The 25,769-nt window shown below is 42.7% G+C and overlaps 1 protein-coding gene across 3 annotated transcripts in view; it reads left to right on the forward strand.

Annotated features, from left to right (window-relative positions):
* pld5 (phospholipase D family member 5) overlaps positions 1-25,245 on the forward strand; it is an 80,485-nt gene extending 55,240 nt beyond the window's left edge. For all 3 annotated transcript variants that reach the window (XM_067988663.1, XM_067988665.1, XM_067988664.1), the window contains 4 exons: positions 446-585; positions 7,380-7,545; positions 13,187-13,283; positions 25,008-25,245. In XM_067988663.1, the coding sequence (XP_067844764.1) occupies positions 446-585; positions 7,380-7,545; positions 13,187-13,283; positions 25,008-25,228 (624 nt within the window). In that variant the 3' untranslated portion in view covers positions 25,229-25,245. The remainder of the gene's footprint in view (positions 1-445; positions 586-7,379; positions 7,546-13,186; positions 13,284-25,007) is intronic.
* The last annotated feature ends 524 nt before the right edge of the window (positions 25,246-25,769 follow it).

A 25,769-nucleotide genomic window follows, 5' to 3' on the forward strand; every position in this document is an offset into this window, starting at 1 on the left:
TCCCTGCTCTTGTACAGCTCACTGCCACACTGCACAAGTACACTTACTCATATGGTTGTTGGGTACTTAAAGGTTGCAGCAGTCTTGGACATGAGGAGTTGTGGGTTAGCGTAGCCTAGAAGCAGAACGGTTGAATACATATGAGAAGGTAAGCGTTGCCATAGTCAACACACAGGTCGTCCACTAGAGCCATCCTTCCACGCGCATGTTACCTGTAGCTCAGGTAAAGGACGTGAGCCACATGGGTGCACTAGAACTCTAGAACTGTTACTATTCAGAGATAAGGATCTGTTTTGCCTAGGGAGAGCTCTGAGTACATGGCCAACTAGCTTTGGGCAGTGTTGGGAAAAGTGAAAGGAACCTGGAGCAAATGGCTACAAGAGATTGGCGTTCTGATGTAACCTTACTTTACACCTGCTAATTCACATATTTTCTTTCTCGATAGACTTCTCCTGCACTTTTATGCCCCTATGGCCGCACCAAAGATATTGATGCTGTTCTCAGGGTTATTGCCAATGCTCAGAGGTTTATATACGTAGCTGTCATGGATTTTCTGCCTCTTATCAACCGCACTAATGTTCAGAGGTTAGTAAGTCTTGCTCACTATCAGCGCTAATTTAGACATTTTACAGTTAGAAATGTGCAATTTATTTTTGGAGATCTCACGTCCTCTATGGGGTTACATTGGCTCTGCAAATACCTCTGTAGGCAAATACATTGCCCGTACCGGTACTGAGCCGTACAGACCAGTTTGATTCCAAGTCGGAGTTGAAGTACTGCAATTGGCATCAATGCCAATCTGGAATAGGGAAGGCAAATCTCAACCAGCATCCTTCCCCCTGATCTCCCTTGTTTGAAAGTGTGACTGTTTGGACGTCAGGATTGGACTTGACTGTGGTGGTTAAGTAGCCTGTTGTTGCTCACACATGAAGGGATGGACACTTGAGTGATATACGGGGCAGCCAGTATCCTGCAACCGTACCCCAGGGGAAGGAGAATAAATACAATTTACTTTACAAACCTAACTGCAGTGAATCTAATACTAATGTACTGTACAGTTTGGAGTCTCTTTATTTAATATGCACCAGCCACCGTTTAGAAACCTGGCAGCATGACCCTAGATCCCCTTTGTATCGCAGGCACAACAAATCAATGCAGTTTACTGTGCTTAGCTCTAAAATTACACAGCTACTTGAGTGTGCTCTAGGATGCTGTAAACAGATTCATTCTGATTATGAAGGCAGTACACAGAAAACCAAGAGAAATACTTAAAAGCCTGATTCCTCAATGATAAAGAACTACGTTAGTTAGAACACTACTTGCAGAGATAATATCCAGTTTTGGAGATAATTTTGATATGGTTGGAATCTTTGATCAGTCCACATCTCTAACGTACCATATTAGTTATTTTCAAAGTCTGTTTTTATATTTCACACTGAGCGAATGCCGAGACCTAGTAGCCACTTAGCTGTGCCAATGATAATGTATTAACCGTAGGTACAGGGTCACAGGTCATTGTGTTGTAATCAGCCAGCTGTCCTGGAAAACTGACATTCTTCTCTTATATTAGAAAGCAATTGTTATTGTATGGAGTATTTTCTAAATTGTTTTCCTGTATGGTTTGATTCTCATTGATAACAGAGTTTGATTATCGCTTTTAATTTGCCTGTATTTCACCAGAAAGTATAGGGATGGGAAATTGATCAACATTGCTGTAAATCTTGTTACATTTTTTATGAGTAACCTAAGAACAATGATGCCTCCTTCTACCAAAACATTGATGTTATTAGCTACAGCATAACAAATGATTGTAGAACAGGTTTGATGGACCAAATGGCCTATTTACATTCTATTCTTGTGTCCTTGTTAAACTTATTTTACCTATGCAGACAAATTTGATTAATTAGAAAACACACATTCCCTCTTCACTCAAAAAAGTAAATCTTAAAATCATAGAGAGGCTACAACACGGAAGGAGGCCATTCGGCGCATCGAGTCCATGCCAGCTCTATGCAAAAGCAATCCAGCTAGTCCCGTAGCCCTGCAAATTTCTTCCTTTAAAGTACTTATCCAGTTCCCTTTTGAAGGCCACGTTTGAATCTGCCTCCACCATCCCCTCGGGCAGCGCATTCCAGATCATAACCACTCGCTGTGTAAAAAAGTTTTTCCTCATGTCACCTTTGGTTTTTTTGCCAATCACCTTAAATCTACGTCCTCTGGTTCTTGACCCTTCCGCCAATGGGAACAGTTTCTCTCTATCTACTCTGTCTAGACCCTTCATGATTTTAAATACCTCTATCAAATCTCCTCTCATTCTTCTCTGTCCCAAGGAGAACAACCCCAGCTTCTCCAGTCTATCCATGCAACTAAAATCCCTCATCCCTGGAATCATTCTAGTAAATGTTTTCTGCACCCTTTCTAAGGCCTTCATATTTTTCCTGAAGTGCGGTGCCCAGAACTGGACACAATACTCCAGTTGTGGTCGAACCAGTGTTTTATAAAGGTTCATCATAACTTCCTTGCTTTTGCACTCTATGCCTCTATTTATAAAGCCCAGGATCCCGTCTGCTTTTTTAACCGTTTTCTCAACCTGCCCTGCGACCTTCAACGATTTGTGCCCATATACCCCCAGATCTCTCTGTTCCTGTACCCCTTTAAGAATTGTGCCCTTTAGTTTATATTGCCTCTCCTCGTTCTTCCTACTGAAATGTATCTCTGTGTAGCTCACATAGTATGATTCCTTTTCCCTTAGCGATACTTTATAATTGCATATGTAAATTAAATCAATTCACGAAGATCAAAAATATAAGCACGATCAATAGGGAACTTGGACAGGATGAATTTGTTCCACTTGTCAATCAATACCAGTGTGTACCCATTGGGAGCCAGTTGAGGTCTGAAGAAAAGCCCCTGTCAATAAAGGCTGCCAATTTTCAAATTTTATTTCTTCTATAAATCCCTCTATAAAGGTTTGGTATAGATTTAACGGTGACAAATACGCATGGTAAAAAGTTAATCATCCCACGTCCCAGGAAGTCATAATTAGTTTGTACAAAGCACTGGTCCAGCCCGCCCCACTTGAGTATTGTGGACAGCTGTAGTCATCGTCCCACTCACTGGTAGTGACACCTCAGCCTGAAGGGAGCAAAAGAATGGCAATTGCTTGGATAAGTGGGTTTGGGTAACTGAGGGATGAGGAAAAATTACACAAATATTTACACGGGGTGGGGGGGGAAAGAAAGGTGGCTTAGATGTGATCTTATTGAACTACTGAAGATCTTAAACTGCCTAAAGGGAAAAGTTTACAGGGCAATGGGAAAATTGCAGGGGAGTGGGACAAATTGGATAGCTCTTTCAAAGAGCTGGCACAGGCACGCTGGGCCAAATGGCCTCCTTCTGTGGTATAAGATTCTATGAACTGGATCCCAGCGAGATGTTCAGTATTGACACAAGCTGAGGGAACATCAAGCTTAAGCGAGAAAAGGAAAATGCACAGTTAGCAGGGAGGATTTAAACTCCCTCTGTCCGGCAGAAACCGGGAGTTAACGGAAGTTAAAAGTGAAGCAGTCCACTTACCACCATTTTACTGGCCCACGACTATCTTGAAACGGGCGGATGAGGCACCTACCTGACTCAAGCGGGAGCCTCATGCATTTATGATGATCGGCGTCCTGTTACATAGATACAATCCTGAACATCAAGGGAATGGAAAATGCAAACCTGAAATATTACCTTAAATTACACTGTGGGAGTGGAACAAGCAGGTTTAAACCAGTAAAAGGTAACTTTAGGACTGAAAGCAAGAAGTTCTTCTTCACACAATGAATGTGTGGAATAAACTTCCAGATAGAGTAGTGGAAGCAAAACCCTGGAAGCAATGCTACCATGGGAAGGCTTTACGATCTTCTGGCTACATAAATGAAGATGAGCTGAATGGCCTTCCTCCTCCAGAGTTAGCTTGTGTCTTTGTGATATCCCTAGACCAATCTAGAGCATTCAGGGACATATTTGTTTTATATATTTGAAAGTTTAATCATATTAGATCTACAATATTCTTGTCACTGTTAAATGAGGAGAATGCTGTACTGTATTGATTTATATGTTAATTAAGCTGTATTTTTTTACGCGACTCTAATTGCCTCTTGCATTGTTAATAAACCATTTTCAAGAAAAACCTAGGGCTGGATTTTAACACTGAGTGGGTTTCTGGCTGGAAACCTCTCCAGCGAGTTAACTTCCCGCCCACCAGAGGCAGCAGGAGGCCGCGGTGATGTTAATCGCCGGCCCTTATTTAAATGCTGCTGCATCACTTCCTGCCTGTTCCGGTTGGGAAGAGGGTGCAGAGCAGCTGCCGACGGGGAAAAATTGGGTCACCCACCGACTTCCAGGTAAATGCCTAGGAGGGGGTTTTGATAGGGTCTCGAGGGCAATTAGGGATGGGCAATAAATGCCGGCCTCGCCAGCGGTGCCCACATCCCGTGAACGAATAAAGAAAAAAAAAGTCCGGGGCCGGGGAAGCCTTGACTTTCCTTGTTGGGCCCAGAGGAGCACTCCTACTCCTCCTGGCCCCACGATGGAAATTTGTGGACTTAATGGGGGGGGGGCCTCTCCGTCCTGTGGCTCAGTGGGTAGCGCTCTCATAGGAACATTCAGCCCCTCAAGCTTATTCTGCCATTCAATTAGGTCACAGCTGATCTGTATCTCTACTTCATTTACCCGCCTTGATCCTATATCCCTTAATACCCCTGCCTTGTCTCTGAGTCAGAAGGTTGTGGGTTTAAGCTCTACTCCAGGGTCTTGAACACAAAATCTAGGCCGACACTCCAATGCAGTACTGAGGGTGTGCTGCACTGTCTTTCGGATGTGAAAGATCCCATGGCGCTATTTCGAAGAAGGGCAGGGGAGTTCTCCCCGGTGTCCTGGCCAATATTTATCACTCAACCAACATCACTAAAACATTATCACATTGCTGTTTGTGGGACCTTGCTGTGCCCAAATTGGCTGCTGTGTTTCCTACATTCCTACAGTGACTACATTTCAAAAGTACTTCATTGGCTGGATGTCCTGAGATCGTGAAAGGCACTATATATAAGTACAAGTGCTTTCTTTCTTCTTCCTTACCGATTATGATAGCGGCTTTAGAAATTATTATTGGCATTGGCTAATAGATGCAATATGTTGCAGCCCTTCGACTAAACCTTTAAAGGTGTATATATAATACATATATGACATTCTGTTTAGATTCTCCATCTCTAGAGCTCTTTATTGGTATATTTTTTTAAACATTTTATTCTGTTTTATCTTAGCTATTGGTCATTTATTCTTAAATCCCGGGCAGGGGGAGCACACACAGCCTGATGTGCCTATTCATCTTGATAAATTGGCTATAAAAGCAAGTGACCTTTCAGCCCTCACAAGCAGTTGGAGTGAAGGTTCAGATAATCCAGGCAATTACTTGATTTACTTTCATTTCATTTTCTGGGCAGTGGAGCCAATCAGTCTGAATGTCAGCCCTCATCAATGCACTGACAGTTTCAGTACAAAGGGTAAAAGTCTAACACAATTTAACCCTTCTGTCCCCTCTTCTCCACCGCACCCCCCTCCACCCCAGAAAGAAAAACAAATGAAAGCTGATACTGGAATCTGAACCCCACATCAAGCAAAATATGGAAAGGGGCGAGTTTGTAACAAGGTTGTGCACAATGTCGATTGCACTGTTATGTGGTGGGCACTCTCGGGGCTGGAACTGAGGCTGTGACAAAGAATAAATAGACATCTGGCATCCTTCCAGTGTGTTGTGGATGTTTTATCATTCAGAGAATTGGGTGAAGGATTAGGGCCCAAAGACAGGACAACACTTTGGGGGCAAGAAGAGTGCAAGAGATGAAACAACTGAAGCAGTCGATGCTGGATAGTGAAGGTGTCAGTATAATCAGACAAATAAAATGTTAGCCAGTTTGTTATGTAAAGAAAGAACGAATTTGCATCTATATAGTGACTTTCACAACCTCAGTGCATCCCAAAGTGCTTTACAGCCAATTAAGTACTATTGAAATGTGGTCACTGTTGTAGGAAACGCAGCAGCCAATTTGCACACAGCAAGGTCCCACAAACAGCAATGCGATAATGACCAGAAAATCTGTTTCAGTGATGTTGGCTGAGGGATAAATATTAACCAGGACATCCGGGAGATCTCCCCTGCTCTTCTTTGAAATAGTGCCATGGGATCTTTTACATCCACCTGAGAGGGCAGATGGGGCCTCGATTTAACGTCCCTTTCGAAAGACATGGAGGCAGTAAGTGACGGTACTCTATAACAATGGAGTGCTTTAACACAGAGGTCAAGAAAATCACAATTTACTGCTCAGCAAAGATGAAAAGTGGAGAATTACTGTGCGAGACATTAACATAATGATGTTAACATGTTCATATAAAATTACTTTGTTTGCTATTTTAACAGGGGTATCAGTTAAAATAAATGGGTCACTGTCTGTATTAAAATAGTTGACAACATAATGTCATATGAACATGTTAGATGTTCATCCACTAATATCACACACAGAAAATTCTAGGCTATTAAAAATATAGCAACAAATGAACATACTCATGGAGTAGCACATTGCCATTCTGCTTGGTTAGTCTTGCAGACTGGCTTTCAAAAGCCAGCCATCGGCTTGATCAGCATTCTTGGCCGTGGTCAAAGTGGTACTGGCAGCAGCACTGACATTATAACAACGACCACACTTCAAAAAGTACTTCATTAGCTGTAAAGTGCTTTAGGGCGTCCTGTGGTCATGAAAGGCGCTATATAAATGCAAGTTCTTTCTTTTCAGCTGCTCATTCTGCCTCTGTAATTCTGAGCAGATCCACTAACAATATGAATAATCATCCTCGTGTTCTCTAATCCCTAAAATCCTCTTTATAATTAAATGCCATGTCCTCCAAACATATCTAACCCATTAATTGCCTCTTGGAACGTGAATATCGTAAATGTAAATATAGTTGAAAGACCTTTGTTAATGAGGAGGTTTCCTTGAGCACTGATGGAATCCTGATGCGCAACGGAGACTTGTTAAGTAGATAAGGAATAATTCTATTTCAGATGGATAAAATAAATATTGTCATCTCCGTTACCATTAGGAAATTTGTAGTAGAATTGATGTTCCAATTTCAGTAGCAGAGCTGGTTGCAGTTTGCAATCCCATTAAACCCAATCCCTTACATGTTGGCCACATACCTTCACCTTGCTCCCTTCTATCTCTTTCCCGAGAAGCGAGACGTGTAATGATGTCGGCTGAGGCTAAGAACCGAGACCTCCAGAGTTAATGGACGGAATAACCGTTCCACTCGGGGAAAGCAATAATTGTGTTATGTTGCAGGTACTGGCCTCTGATAGATGATGGGCTGCGGGAAGCTCTCTTTCTACGGAACGTGAAGGTGCGTCTGTTAGTCAGCTGCTGGAAGGACACCTACGCGCCAATGCTCAACTTTCTGTGGTCTCTCAAAACGTTCTGCAGTGAGCCCATCAACTGCAACTTTGACGTGGTGAGTGCAGTTGACGGTGCCAGTTCATGTGGGGATTGTCAGTCACAGGATCGACCATGCTCTGAAAAAAAACTTATCTGAACAAAAAATGTAGGATGGTTTTTGTGGCTCATAAAACATTCCATGTGAAGGAATAGATCCGCTTTGGTCAAGTTTGCCCGTCAGGGCCAATATCAAGCACTCTCTAGGTCAGCCATGACAGGGCAGCTAAAGGGCAAAGTTCCCTTTTATTTTACCCCAACATTATGCCCCAATCCCAATGTTGGAAGAGCACCTCCTACTGGACCAGTGAGAGTTTTTCCACTTCCTACCACAGTCCAGACTGAGAGAGATTGCCAGTCTTGTTTCAATTAATGTCAAATTAAGGACTGTTTTGTGCCATAAGAATAACAACAACAACTTGCACTTATATAGCACCTTTAACGTAGTAAAAACGTCCTAAGGCGCTTCACAGGAGCATTATCAAACAAAATTTGACACCGAGCCACAAAGAGATATTAGGACAGGTGACCAAAAGCTTGGTCAAAGAGGTAGGTTTTAAGGAGCGACTTAAAGGAAGAGAGAGGGGTAGAGAAGCAGAGAGGTTTAGGGAGGGAATTCCAGAGCTTAGGGCCTAGGCCGCTGAAGGCACGGCCACCAATGGTGGAGCGAAAGGACATCAGGATGCACAAGAAGCCGCAGACATCTCGGAGGGTTGTAAGGCTGGAGAAGGTTACAGAGATAGGGAGGGGTGAGGCCATGCAGGGATTTGAACACGATGACAATTTTAAATTTGAGGCGTTGGGAGACTGGGAGCCAATGTAGGTCAGGGAGCACAAGGGTGATGGGTGAATGGGATTTGGTGCCAATTAAGATATAGGTAGCAGAGTTTTGGATGAGCTGAAGTTGATTGAGGGTGGGGGATGGGAGGCTAGGCAGGAGAGCATTGGAATAGTCAAGTCTGGAGGTGACAAAGGCATGGATGAGGGTTTTCAGCAGCATATGGGTTGAAGAAGGAGCAGAGACAGGTGATGTTATTATATAACAGCAACTTAATTTTGATTGGGGTGTGGGAAGGAGGAACTACATTTCTTGGCATATTAAATGTCTACACACACAGATTTATTGTCAGGATTTTAGTAAAATGTAACGATGGGTTCATACTATAAGCATTTGAAATGTGAAAAACACCCAGTCCTGATGTTCTCCTGTCGAATGAGAACATTTTGATCATCATGTGGTGAAGGCACATCTCTGTGGTAGCAGAGTCCAATGGGCATTTGCTAAAGACATGGAGCCAAGCTTACGAACCCTTGCATATCCTAGGGGCACTTTGCGAGTGGGATCACAGTCTCCCTCCCTGCCTCCTCAGTATCATCATCGCATGCTAGTGGAGGACCAACTTCCCTACAGTACAGAATGACACAGAAAACACCCTCTTAACGTACAATTCTCTACTGTGCGAAAGCTTCATGTTGTGCATGCACATAGGATGGCAACAAGGGAGGAGATTGTATCTTGTTTAAGCCTGTCTGGCCAGTACTTACATATAGTGATCGGAGCTGCAGTTCAATGGACCATGTTGTAGTTTGCACATTAAGCGAACGTATGTCAGACCTCATTCCCCAATACTTCTGACAACCAAGCATCTCTTGGTGGGGGAGGGGGGAAATCTCTTATAGTGGTGAGAACCCCCTACAGCGTATTCAGAATTTATTTCAAGTTTTAATTTAGGAAGCAACTGAAGTGCCACTGTTTGTTGATGAGTGATTGATTCTGTAGGAGACATATAATGAAATGTTACTGTGATTAATTGACTGAACATATTAAAATTAATTTATTTCCATCTGCTATATTATGTGGAAATGTAGTTTTGATTTTCTACTCGTGGAAGAAGTAATGAGATAGATTTTTGTCTGTTCCGCCTGGGTGTGAATTATTTCCTGGGTGGAGCACAGGTAGGAAAATTGGGTAGAAAGAATTGCACACAAGTAACACAGCCGCCAGATTTTCCTTCCATTAAAGACAGAAAGAACTTGCATTTATATAGCGCCTTTCACAACCTAAGGACATCCCAAAACACTTAACAGCCAATTAAATACTTTTGAAGTGTATTCACTGCTGTAATTTAAACAAAGGGATAATCGGGCAGGATTTGTTATGAGTGTGTAATCCGCCCAGCTTGATTTCCCATTCTGCGAACCACCCAGGCAAGGTTTTACGCCCAGGTGGTACAGACGAAAATCTAACCCAATGGGGGGTCATTTTAATTTTTATTGCCGGGTGATAGCGAATCGGCAGCCTGCTTTGCACTTCGCCCAATTTTCCTTAAAGTCAATGGAAAAGAAACTCGTGCATAGTGTAAAACGGGGAGTGGGGAAGAATAACTAACTAATTGAGACCTACATAGATCAGGAGATCCCATCTCTTAATGGTGTGGCATGTAATGTGGCTGCAGGGCCAGGTACCCATTACACTAGATGGACTTAAAAGACAGGAGGCATTGAGTGGAAAGGATTACCAACAAACAGATGGTGGTGAGGGATCTGCCAACCAAGGGACCAGGTATAGTGGGAATTCTCCACTAAAGGAATGGGAAGGAGGGTAAGGGAATGTGTAGAAGACCTAATGCAAACTGAGTTTGATAGTGGAAAGAGGTACACCCACTCCCCCCCCCCACCCCCCAAGCATTGTGAGCTGTTATACAGTCATGGAAGTTACATGCAGAGATGTACATAGGAATTGCTAGACGGAAAAAGACCAAGATCCATCTAGTTCACCTTCTACCATGCTGGTAATAGTATGATAGAGTGATAATGGAGTTGTTGACTAATCATGCCAATCAATCTCTATCAATTAGTCTACAACAGAGCCAGATATGACAAGGGAAACCCCAGTGGTGGAGAGCTTTGGGAACTATAGGTCCAAAGTCACCTGTTCCTCCCAAGCATGCTACACTTACAATTTGCCATGTCTCAAATTACTCATGTACTGTATCCCAAGAGATTACTTTCTGAAAGAAATCTATCTAATTTGCATTTGAATGAATCCACACCATCTGCTTCCACCATCTTCCCAGGGAGCCTGTTCCATAGATTGATCACTCGCTCACTGAAATAATGTTTTCTCAGATTAGTTTTTGTAGCTAGAAAAATAAATGTCACCTTGCACTTGCTCCCACCACCATTAAGAGATTCTGGGTTTACTATTTGAATTGGAGCTGTACACACTAACACTGCACGTACCTGATTTAATATTTAATACCCATCCTACAACTAAACTAATTTTGGAAGTGAGGTGAATTTACATTAAAAGTTTCCCAACATGGCCCCATCATGAAAGTAAACCCTCCCATGATGTCATGACGTGAAGTGCTTAAAAAAGCCTGGGGCGTTTTGCATTTCATGTTATCATCTGTTGGCAACGTCATGACGTAATTATGTCGTGTGTTTGCAGTGTCCGATCGGTCATGGCTCCACTTCATGTGCGTAAACCCCGGAACACATTTCGCCTCAATTCAAAGCGAGACCGGTGACCGAACTGCGATATTAATACAGGAGCGCGCTGCTCTCCATAGACCCAGTCGGTAAATTCAAAAAACTTATAGTCTCCAAAATTTAGAATAAAAGATTGCTTTTTAAATTCAGTGTGTTTTTGTTTTCAATAATTGTCAATTGGCTACTTTGAGAAAGTTAAATACATGTAGTGGGCTATTCAGAACTCTATTAAAATAAATTGGAAACCTCAAACTGAGAGTTTAAAAATGGCATTTTGCCAGGACAGTAAACCACTAAACTGAGCTTACTGCTGCATGTTCAGTAGTACAGGCACCTGTCAGTAAATGTAGGGCACTAATTCAATTGAGGGACTAACTGATGACTATAAACCACTCTCATAATTGATGACATCATGTACTCCTTGACTAAATTGCTCGCATGTAATTTTCTTAATGGTATTTATTATATAGAGAAAAATGGAATATTGTGCAGTGATTGCAGGGCTGCAATTGAGGGATTCGGATGATCTCATAAACTCTCATTAAAAAGTCTCATAAGTGTCAGCCATGGCTCACTGGTAATGTTCTTGTCTTTGGGTCGGAAGGTTGCAGTTTCAAGTCCCACTCCAAAGACTTGAGCATGTGATCTAGACTGACACTGCAGTGCAGTACTGAGGGAGTGCTGCACTGTCGGAGGTATTGCCTTTCATATGAAACATTAAACCGAGGCCCTGTCTGCCCTCTCAGGTGGATGTACAAGATCCTGTGGAACTATTCGAAGAAAAGCAGGGGAGTCCTGGCCAATATATATCCCTCAACCAACATCACTTTTAAAAAAAACATTATCTGGTCAATATCTCATTGCTGTTTGTGGGATCTTGCTGTGTGCAAATTGGCTACTTCGCTTCCTTACATTACAACAGTGTAATGTAAGGAAGATTCCTTACAACAGTGACTACACTTCAAAAGTACTTCCCCTTCTCTCTCCCTCTCTCTCTGTTTCTCTCTCTCTCTCCCTCTCTATCTGTCTCTCTGTCTCTCAAAAATCAGCTAAGTCAGTCGGCACAGACTGGGGATTGAACCTGGGACCTTGCTAATTACATTGTGTAGATTTAATTACAGTATCCGCTGACTTTTACTTCCTGGGAATCAGCTGTTAATTATGGCTAGATAAACAGCCACTGGCTGCAATCAGGGCAGCTCAATTTTTCTCAGGAAGCCTCAAACAGGTGTTAGCACCCCCTCCCCACCTATTTCCATATGCAAAGGGACTAATGCCTGTTTTAGGCACAAGCCCTGGATGGCTCTTTTTCTGCCTTCACCAATATGGCGGGCAACACATTTCCAGCATATAATGCCCGCGGGCTCCCCGCCCGCCATATTGAATACTTAGGCGGCCGTTTTGTGCCCAAAAAACTGAAAATTGAAATGAGTGAGAAATAAATTCAAAACAGATATCGGGAAAATTGTCTTCATTTTGAGTGGGATGAATGGCAGGAGGAGAATTTCTACGGGGTTCTCCCGACCTCCTGCTGTAACTTCAGTGGAACCATGAACACGGCCATTTGTTGCCATTTACACCGTTTCTCCAGGGGTTCTGCCGATCTCCAGTGAAGATATGGTGGGAGATCGGGAGAATCCCCACGGAAGCTCCAGCCACAGGAATGGTCTACCAGGCAAGTAGTAGAGGGAAAAAAACATCAGAGCATTAGAGACAGATTTGAATAGTGATGAAGTTCGGGTAGGAGAGAGATGAAGTTTTGAAGGATCAAATGGCTTTTTCTTGACCATGACTTTTCTTATGACAGAAAAAGTGGAATCATTTTTCTATATACTTGGGCATTGTACAACAACATTTAAATAGCCTAATTTATTCTGTGGGAATCAACTGCACAGCCAAGCGATAGTTCAGTAAAGTGAATAATAAACATTTGTGAATTCTTCGTTGGCCTTCAGTGTCACCTACTGTAATGCAGCATTTTTTATAATGTTATTATGGAACTTTTCAAGGAGACCTGATAAACGGGGCATTTTGTTGGTGACGGTGCCTTACTGGTATTCCGGCAGACTGAGTATCTTAACTTTCTTTCTTAATTGAAGCAATTTTATGTTCAAAGTTGTGTTGATTGTCCTTTCAAGGTTTCGTTCTATGCTTATCTCTTACAGAAATATTTTGTAATTCCTGCTTCTGAAGGGAAAGAGGTCATGTTTTCCAATGTTAATCGCAACAAATACATGGTGACAGACAAAGCAGCATACATCAGTAAGTGACCAATTATATATTTACTGTGGGTCTGCAGATAGGACAGATTGGGCTTCAAAAGCAAGAATGGGGCATGGAAAGAAACTGTATCTACACAACCAAGCAAAGTTATCGGGCAACGACAGAGGAGAGCTGCCTCCATGGGCTCATGTTTAGAGATGCATCATGTACTGTAAGGAGATCTGCAGACAACCTCCACCATAGGTGTGGGACTGTCAGTAGCAGTGAAGGCCAGTTCCCCCCTCTGCCTTCTTCCAGGCTAGCATCTATAATATCAGACAATTTGCAGACCACAAATATATAAAGCAGGTGACTGACTCCCTTTCAAAACCACTGACATTACCTCCCCCTAGCTCAAATAACCCACCCTTGTGACTAATACAATTTTTGTGGTTCCCCCAGGGTCAAACGGTAACATATTTAGCCTTGCTATAGTTGTCTCCAGCTGCACTCTCTCATTACGGCCTTTACTATTTAAATCTCATAAATAGCTTGATCATGCTCCAGCCTGTCTGAGTGGAATAGGGTATTGCGTGTTACTAAAAAGCGCAGTGAGTCCATTAATAATATTTCAGCAAGGTTCAACATTAATCATCCAATCAGTGTTAATCAGATTTAGCAACTCTGGATCAATAAGGAATGCATTTAAATGTCTGTACGTAAGAGACAGAGTTCGAGAGACAACACTGACTAGGAGAGAGATGTCTACAGAAAAGAGAAGCTGTGCATGAAAGTTTGTAGTCAGCGTTCTGTGTAGACTTTCTGGTTCGATGTGGAACATTGAGATGCTGTTTTGGCAGCTCTTCTGTTTCTGGTACAGACAAGGGGGCTTGTCTGAAGCACTGAGAACACTTGTACGACTCCAGTCTTATTCTTGTACTGGACTGACAGTTCTGTCAAACTGCAGAGGGTGGAACCTGGCACTAACCGTCTGTTCTCATTAAGGAAAATCGGGATGGGATTGGGCTGTAATCCAAGAGTAAGAGATGTGCTGCCAAACAGGTCGACAACATTCAATCACTGGGTGGGTGTAAGCTTTGTAAAACACAGGAGTTGCTAAGGGTAAAAGGTGCTGCCAACCATTCTTAAGGATTCCCATTTCCCTACCAACTTTTCCAGCTCCCTTTGCCACTTTCTTTCTTGGTGCAGCACAGCCTGTACGTGATTACCAAGCGAAGGAACTGAAAGTTCATTGTGAGAAATCATAGAATTGTACAGCGCAGAAGTGGCCATTCGGCCCATTGCACCTGTGTCAGCTCTCTGAAAGAGCTATCCACTTACTCCCGATCCCATGACCTTTTCCCATAACCTTTTACATTTTTCTTTTTCACATATTTATCCACTTTATTTCCCTTTTAAAAGCTATTCTAGATTTTGCTTCCACCACTATTTTTGGTAGGGTATTCCATGTTCTAACAACCCTCCGCCTAAAACAATTCTCCTAACCTTTCCCTTTGTCTTTTGGTGATGATCTTAAACGTATGCCCTCTAGTTACTGACTCACTGGCCACAGGATAGTTTTCCCAATTTACTCGTCAAAACCCCTCATTATTTTTGAACACCTTTACAGAGACTCCTCTTAACCTTCTCTGTTCCAATGAAAAGAGCCCCCGTTTCTCTAGTCTCTGCTCATAATTAAAGCCTCTCACTGCCGAGATCATCTACGTGAATCTCTGCTGTGCCCTATCCATAAAGTAAGATACCCAAAACTGGATGCATAAGGGGAAATTTTCCTGGGTCCCCACCCAGTCACACTGGATAGGCTGGGTGTGGTGAATATGGAAAAATTGGATGGGATAGAGGGCACACCAGTAAAGGAATCTGCACAATTATTCCTTCCTTTTTAAATTAATGGAGGAAAATCCGGTGATCTTCTTTATAGACGTGCGCTCCAACCTGCCCAATTTTCCAAGCTTCCAGTGCACCAGGATGTAGACTCAGGAAAATCGCCCCTAATATTCTAATTGCGGCCTTACTGGTGAATTGTCCAGGTTTAGCATTAACAAGATGTTTGCAAACTCTATATTAGAAATAGGTGGGAGCCATTGTAGACTGATTTTATACAGGCACCCGTTTCATTCAGACTCCAGGAGACTGGCAACTGTGAGCCAGCTGGTGGCATTTATGCTGCTGAATCCGGCTTTCTTATTCCAGCGGTAGACTCGTAGACCCATGGAAAAAACTTAATCTGCGAGGCTGCCATCAAGAGAAGGGAGCCCTGATTTAACAGCACCCAATTCTACCTACAGAATCATAGAATGGTTACAGCACAGAAGGGGAGATTCCGCCCACATTCGGCCCGTCAAGCCCGTGCCGGCTCTCTGCAAGAACAATGCAGCTAGTCCCACTCCCGTGCCCTTTCCCCGTATCCCTGCAAATTTTTTCCCTTCAAGTATTTATCCAGTTCCCTTTTGAAGGCCATGATTGAATCTGCCTCCACCATCCTCTCAGGCAGTGCATTCCAGACCCTAACTACTCGCTGTGTAAAAAAGATTTTCCTCATGTCACCTTTGGTTCTTTTGCCAATCACCTTAAATCCATGCCCTCTGGTTCTTGACCCCCTCCGCCAATGGGAACAGTTTCTCTCTATCTACCCTGTCTGGACCCCTCATGATTTTGAACACCTCGAATCAAATCTCCTCTCAACTTTCTCTGCTGTAAGGAGAACAACCCCAGCTTCTCCAGTCTATCCACGTAACTCATCTCTGGAACCATTCTAGTAAATCTTTTCTGCACCTTCTCTAAGGTCTTCACATCCTTCCTAAAGTGCGGTGCCCAGAATTGGACACAATACTCCAGATGTGGCCGAACCAGTGTTTTATAAAGATTCACCATAACCTCCTTGCTTTTTGTACTCTATGCCTCTATTTATAAAGCCCAGGATCCCGTATGCTTTTTTTTAAACTGCTTTCTCAACCTGCGCTGCCACTTTCAACGATCTGTGCACATGTACCCCCAGGTCTCCCTGTTCCTGCACCCCATTTAGAATTGTACCCTTTAGCTTATATTGCCTCTCCTCGTTCTTCCTACCAAAATGTATCACTTTGCACTTCTTTGCATTAAATTTCATCTGCCACATGTCCGCCCATTCCACCAGACTGTCTATGTCCTCTTGAAGTTTATTACTATCCTCCTCACTGTTTACTACACTTCCAAGTTTTGTGTCATCTGCAAATTTTGAAATTGTGCCCTGAACACCAAAGTCCAAGTTATTAATATGTATCAAAAAAAGCAGTGGTCCTAGTACCGACCCGAGGACAACCACTCTATACCTTCCTCCTGTCCGAAAAACAACCGTTCACCACTACTCTCTGTTTCCTGTCACTTAGCCAATTTCATATCCATGCTGCCACTGCCCCTTTTATTCCAAGGGCTTCAACTTTGCTGACAAGCCTATTATGCAACACTTTATCAAATGCCTTTTGGAAGTCTATCTACACCACATCAACTGCATTGCCCTCATCATCCCTCCCTGTTACCTCACCAAAAAACTCAATCATGTTAGTTAAACACGATTTGCCTTTAACAAATCCGTGCTGGCTTTCCTTAATTAATCCCCACTTGTCCAAGTGACTGTTAATTTTGTCCCGGATTATTGTTTCTAAAAGCTTCCCCACCACTGAGGTTAAACTGACTGGTCTGTAGTTGCTGGGTTTATCCTTAAACCCTTTTTTGAACAAGGGCATAACATTTGCAATTCTCCAGTCCTCTGGCATCTCCCAGATGGTGAAGATGAAAACTTGCCCGACATAATTTTTATCTTAACTACGTTATCATTCTGGATGTCAAAATCATAGGTTCCTAAAATTACCAATCCAGTGATCTGTCTTGCATTTTTAACATACCTTGGGGTGGATCATGTGTTCTACTCAAATATTCAAAGAGGTATGAATAAAAGTGATGGATTAGAGCAAACTGTCACGCTGCCTTCCAGTGGTAGAAAATTGATACGGTGCCTTGTTTGATGTCCAACTGGAAGTGGTTCTGCAATGTAAATAGAGCATCAATTGCTTGATGCAACCTGCCAGATGACTCATGGAACCCTTGTAATTACACAGCAAAACTTACTGGCATAAACAATGATGCAATCAGAGTAAAACAAGCCCTGTTTACTGAGGAACACCTTTCAATGTCTCATTCAAGGATTTCAAATATTGTTCACCCATTAAACCATTCAACTGACACAACTGTGAGCTAATAAGGATTAATTCCAGTAGTTAAAGTACTTTTTGATTGATCCACCTCAGCAGCTCCAATTTGTCAGCATCGACTGGGTAGATCTGGCATTGAAAACTTAAACAGGAGCCAACAAATGCATCCAGAGAACCGTTCATTTGAAATGGATGATTCTTTATTATAACATCATTCAAGCATAACCAAGACAATGGACATTGCCTAAGGACTTATGGTTCAATCACTCTCTTGCCTAGCAGTCGATGAACATTCTTTCAGCTTGTTCCTTCTGTTGCAGAGGGAAAACTTCGATACTTGATAACTTGGGGGTAGTTTTAAAGGTATCTGTAAAATAACATGGGGGTAGGCAGATTTTTAATGGGCCAGGAGGAGCACAGTGGAACCACAAAGAATTTCTAGAAAGCACCTGTGGCTAAATAGGAACAACATAAGAACAGGAGGAGGCCATTCAGCCCTTCGAGCCTGTTCCAAATGGGGCCATTCCTTCGATAAAAATGGTAAGCCGTTTGATAGGTTGGTTAGCTTTGAGGGCACAATGCTGAATGCACCCATTATCGTGCTAAGCTTTGCATAATGAAAGATTAGGGAAACAAAAGTCCTGGCCACAGGCAAAAACCAAATCTAAATGGGAATTAATACATTTATTGGAAGTGGACCATCGGCGTTTTTACGGTGCTGTGCTGGTTCGGAAGAGGGGCCCTGTACCGGTCCGCCAGCACTGATCACGCCCATTTACACTGCCACCCAGTGCCATTCTCCATCAAATTCTGGTCAGAAGCAGAGCTAGTGAATCTAATGGCAGGTCCAAAGGGCCTGTGGAAAAGTGGGCCTTTCACTGCCACAAGTTAAGTCGCCCCACTAAACGCCACAAGTTAAGTCGCCCCACTAAATGCAGCAGGAGTACCAGGGTTTGATGTCAGCGGGGTGTAAAACTGGCGTTCTACCCAATCGCGTGCGTTTCCCGCCTGGCGGGTTAGGTTAAAATTACCCCCCAAGGTTTCTGAATATTATCCTTTGCATGGCAGTCTGCTACTGACCATCCACAGAATCTCTCTTTGGCCTGCCTCCGATGGTTTCAAATTGACTGCTCAATTATAACAAGACAGGCTGAGAAATACTTTATACAACTATAAAAAAAAATTGACCGGGACAAAGGAAATTTAAATGTAGAATCATAGAATCTTACAGCACAGAAAGAGACCTTTCGGCCCATCGTGCCTGTGCCAGCTCTTTGAAAAAGCTATCCAATTAGTCCCACTCCCCTGCTCTTTCCCCACAGTCCTGCAATTTTCTTCTCTTCAAATATTTTAAATTCAAATTTACACTCGGGAAACCTGACACCGAGCTCCAGGGGTATCTGAGAACACTACTTCCATTTAGGTCATTTTTATTTTTTGAAAATTGCTAAAAAAGGAAGAAATGTTGGCTTTTATTTCTAGGGGGATGGAGTATAAAAGCAGGGAATTCATGCTACAACTGTACAGGGTGCTGGTGAGACCACACCTGGAGTACTGCGTACAGTTCTGCTGCCCTTATTTAAGGAAGGACATACTTGCATTGGAGGCAGTTCAGAGAAAGTTCACTAGGTTGATTCCGGGTATGGAAGGGTTGTCTTATGAGGAAAGATTGAACAGGTTGGGTCTATACTCATTGGAATTTAGAAGAATGAGAGGAGATCTTATTGAAACATACAAGATTCTGAGGCGACTCGATGGAGTAGATGCTGAGAGGTTGTTACCCCTCATGGGGGAATCTAAAACTAGGGGGCATAGTCTCAGAATAAGGGGTCGCCCGTTTAAGACAGAAATGAGGAGGAATTTCTTCTCCCAGAGGGTCGTGAATCTTTGGAATTCTTTACCCCAAAAAGCTGTGGAGGCCGAGTCATTGAATACATTCAAGGCTGAGTTAGACAAATTTTTGATCAGCAAGGGAGTCAAAGGATATGGGGAAAAGGTGGGAAAGTGGAGTTAAGGGAAAAGTCAGATCAGCCATGATCTCATTATATGGCGGAGCAGGCTCAAGGAGCCGAATGGCCTACTCCTGCTCCTATCTCTTATGGTCTTATAAATAAAGAACTTGTGTTTATCTAACACCGTTCATGCCCTCAGGACATCCCAAAATGCTTGATAGCCAATTGATTACGTGCAATTATGTAGGCAAACACGGCAGCCAATGTACAGACAGCAAAGTCCCACAAACAGCAATGAGATTAATGACCAATTAATCTGCTTTGGTAATGTTGGCCAGGTCACTGGGAGAACTCGCCTGCCTATCTTCAAATAGTACCATGGGATTTTTTATACACATCTGAACAGACAGACAGGGCCTCAATTTAATGTCTTGTCTGAAAGACAGCACCTCCGACCGTGCAGCGTTCCCTCACAACTGCACTGAATTATCAGCCTAGATTATGTGATCAAGCCCTGCAGTGGGATCTGAATCCATAACCTTCTGATCCAGAGGCAGGCGTGCTACCAACTGAGCCAAGCCAAGTGTTAAAATAGAGGCCAGCTGTAGTGCAGCTATTCGATAGGGGATGGTATATACCCACACTGTGGTCAGGAAGATGGTGGCAATGTACTCTCACATTTTGTAATGAGTTGTGGTGCACTCACCTTGCTGTTCATGAGGAGTCCCTGGTGTATACTCCCTTTCGTCAGAATGCAACGGCAGCCAGAGGTGTAGGCTTGTGTTTTTTCATTTCGGAATTGCTATGTGCTTCTAGTAGTGAATCCGACACTGCAGTGAATGCCTTGAGATGCACTACCATTATTAGGTGCTTTTATACTGATGCTGGGGCACCAGGGGAGCAGCGATCAAGCAGAGACCTGTGATCTCCAAGCATTGCCCTCCCTGTTCCAATTGACCAGTGTGATTGCTTGACGTCTCGGAAAGAGGTGTTTTCTGCTGCCTCTGACCCCAGAAAGAAAAGATTCAAGAAACTAAACAAAATGCTGAGCTGAGAGTGGTGCGGGGAAGAGTGTTCCTTGCTGGAGTCAGGAGGGCTCCTGAAGGTTATTGGGAACGGGTGGGGACTAAAATTTGCATACCAGGAATGCTTAAGTAATGAGAGGGCCAGATTTAAAAGGAATGGAAAACTGGTCTTGGCCTCTCAAGGCTTTCTGACACTTTTTTCAGGGATGATATTTTGAATCGGATTTTTTTTGAGGTAGCTCAGTCTTTTCTGATTGGCTCAAATTTTATTTTCCATAAAAGGCAACCAACCAATCAGCATGCTTCGTAATGTAAGGGCCTCAGATTCTTCCCCACAATCTATGAATGTGTTGGACTGGTGCCAGTGCAAAAACTGTTAATTATATATTTCAATTTTGCCATGTTAAAAATGATATTTCTTGAAAGCCGTTATAAGATTGTTCTGCCAGAGAATAATTTAGGTGATAGATGGCTACTGGCTGCCTATTTCACATTACTCATTCAAGTCAGCTACATTGAAAGTGGCAAAAAGCATTCTCACTTCCAAGAAACTTCAATTGTTTGAATGACTGAATGGTGAAATATCACAGCACGAAAGAGTATAGAGCCATCTATCATAATCAAATACAGGATTTTAATAAATATTTCAAGTACTCTTTTGCATTTTTAACCTTCATCAAGAGACTTTTTTCCAAACCATTTGCTGTTCTGATTTCATCAATGTCATTTAGATACAGGAACATTCTGGAACGTTCTTTTGTGCCAACTTTAATTTGTTGTGATTAAAATTTTGATAGTGACTTTTATTCCCCTTTTCAAATTTTACACTTCCTTAATTTAATGTTTTTCTACAAGTGATGAAGTACCATTTTATAAAAGATGCTGAAATCATTTATAAAAATGGAGAGAGTTCAGTGTTTAAACTTTTATGTACTGACAGCTCTTTTGGCTTCAACCAGGATCTGCCAGAATAATTGTCAGTACTTTCTGCATATTGCACAGTAGAATCAGAACCTATAATATATTCGTTAACTTATAATGAGGTTGGCAGATTCCTGATCCCACCATAGTTCTGATCCAACAACTGAATGAACCAAACAATTTCCCTTTCATCCTCATTAGGCAAATTTCCAAATACAAAACGTCTTTCCATTCTGCAGAATTCTAGCAAACTGAACCAATTCCCACTCACCCTTACTCTATAGAATTAACAGCATTCCATCACCCTAACCACTCTCTCCTTGTGCAGAATTACACGTACCAAACTGTTCACATTTGCTTCCAATGTACAAAATTCCTAATCCAGTGTAAATAATAAAAAAACCTGTTTGAAGCATAAAATGATTGTGAGCCCTAAAATCCACTCCTGCCCTTGCTGGAGTACCAGGGTCAGGGTGGAGTCAGCTCATTAGTTATGGCCTCGACAATAGTCCATGTCAGTATGGGCACATCTTTTGGGTACCTGCTTTTAGGGTCTGCTGGGAGTGGGGGGCTGCTGGTTCCCCCCCACCCCACCTCCGAAAGTGCGGGCTTCCCAGATAATAAGCCCACTTTATAGCAGTGCCAATTAAAACATGTCCTTACTGCATTTTCAGGATCTTTCAGGTCATGTCCCTGGTCTGGAGACCCCGCTGGGCCCCACATCAGCCACTACAGTGACTTGTATGCTAGGTTCTTTCCCGGAGAGGAGGCAGGAACCAATGGAATTGTGGTGCGGAAAATCCTTCCCTCCAGCTCCACCTCCTCCTATGCCACGGACAATGAAGGGGCAGATGAAAGTTCCGGACACCCCAGGCCCCATCGGAAGCTGCCAGCGGTAAAACATCTGGGCGGAGACTTGGTGTTTTCAGGTCCCGCCTCAATCTGCTACCCCTTACACCTCACTCCTGGCCAGTCCAGGCTGGGAGTCTGCCTCGGGCATGAAAGGAATCCGGGCCCACTGTCATTAATGTTCCCTATATTAAATAGAGACGAATTTTACCTAGAGACTTTCAACATATTTCAACATACTTAATCCAGTCCAAAGAAAGAATAACCTGGACTTATTCAATACCTTATCATGCCACTGAAATGTCTCAAAGTGCTTTTCACATTGATTTGCTTTTGGATGTAGTTATATCGTTACGTAGGTCAACAGTATTGTTGTTCTTTAGACAGTGGTGCTAATATTAACCGAGGGTTCCTCTTCCTCTGGGGAGAGCTGCTGATCCCGATGACCCTGGGCCTCAACTCACAGCTCACTCGCTGTAGCATGTTGCCAGTATTGGGATTCAGCCATTTTACCTCTTGTAGAAACATAGGAACAGGAGGAGATCATTCAGCCCCTCGAGCCTGCACTGCCATTCAATTAGATCATGGCTGATCTGTATCTTAACTCCCATCTACCCGCCTTGGTTCTATAACTCTTAATACCCTTGCCTAACAAAAATCTATCAATCTCAGTTTTGACATTTTCAATTGACCCCCAGCCTCAACAGCTTTTTGGGGGGGAGAGAGTTCCATATTTCCACTACCCTTTGTGTGAAGAAGTGCTTTCTGACATCACCGGCTTTCTGACTAAACGGCCTAGCTCCAATTTTAAGGTTATGCCCCCTTGTTCTGGACTCTGCTACCAGAGCAAATAATTTCTCTATCTCCCTTGCTGCAGGGCTTATAGACCTTGACGAATATTTAGTGCAAAACACTGGCCTAATCTCAATCACGGCAGATCAGTTTTTGTTTAGATGGAGTTGGTGAAGGAAGAATTAAGTGGATTGTGCTACAACTCTGTGAAAATTGCCTATTTGGATGTGGAGTTGAGAGATTTCTCAATCCAAATTCGCAGCTAAAAGCCATGCTTTCATAAGGATTCAACTGTATTATTGTATTTCATTAAAAATAATGTAATCTTGATCTGTTATTGATATTTGGACAGAATTACAAAGAATCTACAGCACAGAAACAGGCCAGTCGGCCCAACTGGTCTATGCTGGCATTTAGGCTCCGCATGAGCTGCCTCCCACCCTCTTCATCCAACCCTATCTGCATATCCTTCTACTCCTTCCTCCTTCATGTGTTTATCTAGCTTCCCCTTAAATGCATCAGTGCTATTCACCTCAACTATCACATGTGGTAGCGAGTTCCGCATTCTAATCACTCTATGGGTAAAGAAGTTTCTCATGAATTCCCTATTGGATTTATTAGTGGCTATCTTATATTGGTGGCCCATGTTTTAGTCTCCTCCACATTGCTACTGCGGTCTTTAGATGGTTGAAAGCATTCGAAGCAAATAGCACGCTGCTCCTCTCCAGAGGATTTTTTGGTTTGCTCCGCAGTAGAGTCAGTTTACTGATATAACGTTGGGTTCAGCTGATTAGTTTTCTGTGAAACATGGGCTGCACTTTATCAGGTATATTACATTCTCGGAGTGCAGCACATTAGTCGGTTATCAGTTACTGAAGATCTATGACACTTGGAGCCCATCTGTTGAAGTCATTGTACTGATAATTATACTGTTTAATAATAAACAAAAATGACAAAAGTATTTGATCATCTTGGCAGTTAGACCTTCAGGCACACATGCATGACACCATAAATGATCAAGTATAATATGCTTCCATGTATAATACACACTCTATACTTTTGTCTTTTGAATTGGTAAAATATGCTATTTGGCCAGGAGCCCTGGCAAAGGTTTTGGTGCAGCAGACAAGCCTAAAGGTAGTTCATTATACTGAGGTATGCGGCAATAAGTGAACATACAACTTTGGCAAGGATCTGTTCAATTTAATTCACACATGCCACTTCAGGTAGTTTAATAAAGGCAGGCTTCACTGCTCCTGATTCGCTTGCCAATCCCCTTTCATAACCTTTGTGTCACCTTGAAATCTCTTATCCAGAGAGAAGCTCCAACTTCCTTAACCTTTTCTCATAACTCAGATTCCTGGTACCTACAATTAGGGTTGCCACTAATCTAGTTTTGGACTGAACAGTCCAGTTATTACGTGGGTCTTCCCAATGGCCAGTTTTAGCAAGTTTGCAGTGAGGTTGCCACCAGACGTACAAGATCCATGTATTGAGAGATGCACTAGGATTTCACTATGATCATCCATCATTCGGGTGAGACATTAAACCATGACCCTGCCTGCCTTCTCAGGTGGACGTAAAAGCTCCCATGGCACTATTTCGAAGAAGAGCAGGGGAGTTCTACCCAGTGACCTGGCCAATATTTATCCTTCAGCCAATACCACTAAAACAGATTATCTGGTCATTATCACATTGCTGTTGGTGGGATCTTGCTGTGCGCAAATTGGCAGTAGCCGAATTTCCTTAATTACAATAGTGACTACACGGCAAAAGTACTTAATTGGCTGTAAAGCGCTTTGGGATGTCCTAAGGTCGTGAAAGGCGCTATATAAATGCAAGTCCTTTCCTTTCTGATCAGTGTAAAAGTAGCTTAAGTCATAAATTGTAACATTCTATTACTGCAAAAATCACCGTAAGTAAAGCCCAGATCCCACCTCACTGTCTCACCCTTGTTCGCCTTTAGGCTTGGCTAAGTACACTGAATTGGTGAATGGGGTTATTAATTGGGACTTTTCCTGTGCTACTTTTCAGGTACCTCTGACTGGGTTGGGGACGACTTTGTGCAAAACACAGGTGTGAGCCTGGTCATTAAGCACAAACAGAGCAGGAGCGGGAAGAACCAGGCGGCAGTTCACGAGGAGCTAAAAGCAGTGTTTGAGAGAGACTGGAATTCCAAATATGCCAAAAGTTTAGAAATAAATATGTTTCCAGAATGCTTGAAACTTAAAACATATCAACACAAACTATCTTAATTTAATCTGGATGAAGCAATACCATTTTTTTGAGGGGGTGGGGGGGTGGGAGAGATATGAGGTAATCACGCGTACTGGAAGTTTTCACTTTAGATCTGGGTTAAGGATAAGCCTCTTATCTGATCCACTATAAAAATAACCAACGCCATCAGTATTCAAGTGATAATATAAAACAAGCAATCTTTCAATGGTCTTATATTGGTCAAGTATCCACTCCACCATTGACCCTACGGTAGGTTAGATAACTCAGCAGAGGTCACACGGGGGTCATTGCTCTATAACATGTGACCACAGAAGCAGCTAAAAAGGCTGCACGTGTGAACTGAGCAGTCAAAGTTAAATGAGTTGAAATCTCACTGAGCGACTGTTAGCAGCAGTCTACATACTGGTACAGGATTCCTCTGTCTGTTATTTTAACTGAGACATTTGTTTTAAATTTGTTAAAGACTGCGTTATTAACATTAAGTTATAGTCCAGCAATTTTATTTTAAATTCACAAGCTTTCGGAGGCTTCCTCCTTCCTCAGGTGAACGTTGTTGGA

This window comes from Heptranchias perlo, chromosome 8, assembly GCF_035084215.1.
Source record: "Heptranchias perlo isolate sHepPer1 chromosome 8, sHepPer1.hap1, whole genome shotgun sequence".
NCBI classification, from domain to species: Eukaryota; Metazoa; Chordata; class Chondrichthyes; order Hexanchiformes; family Hexanchidae; genus Heptranchias; species Heptranchias perlo.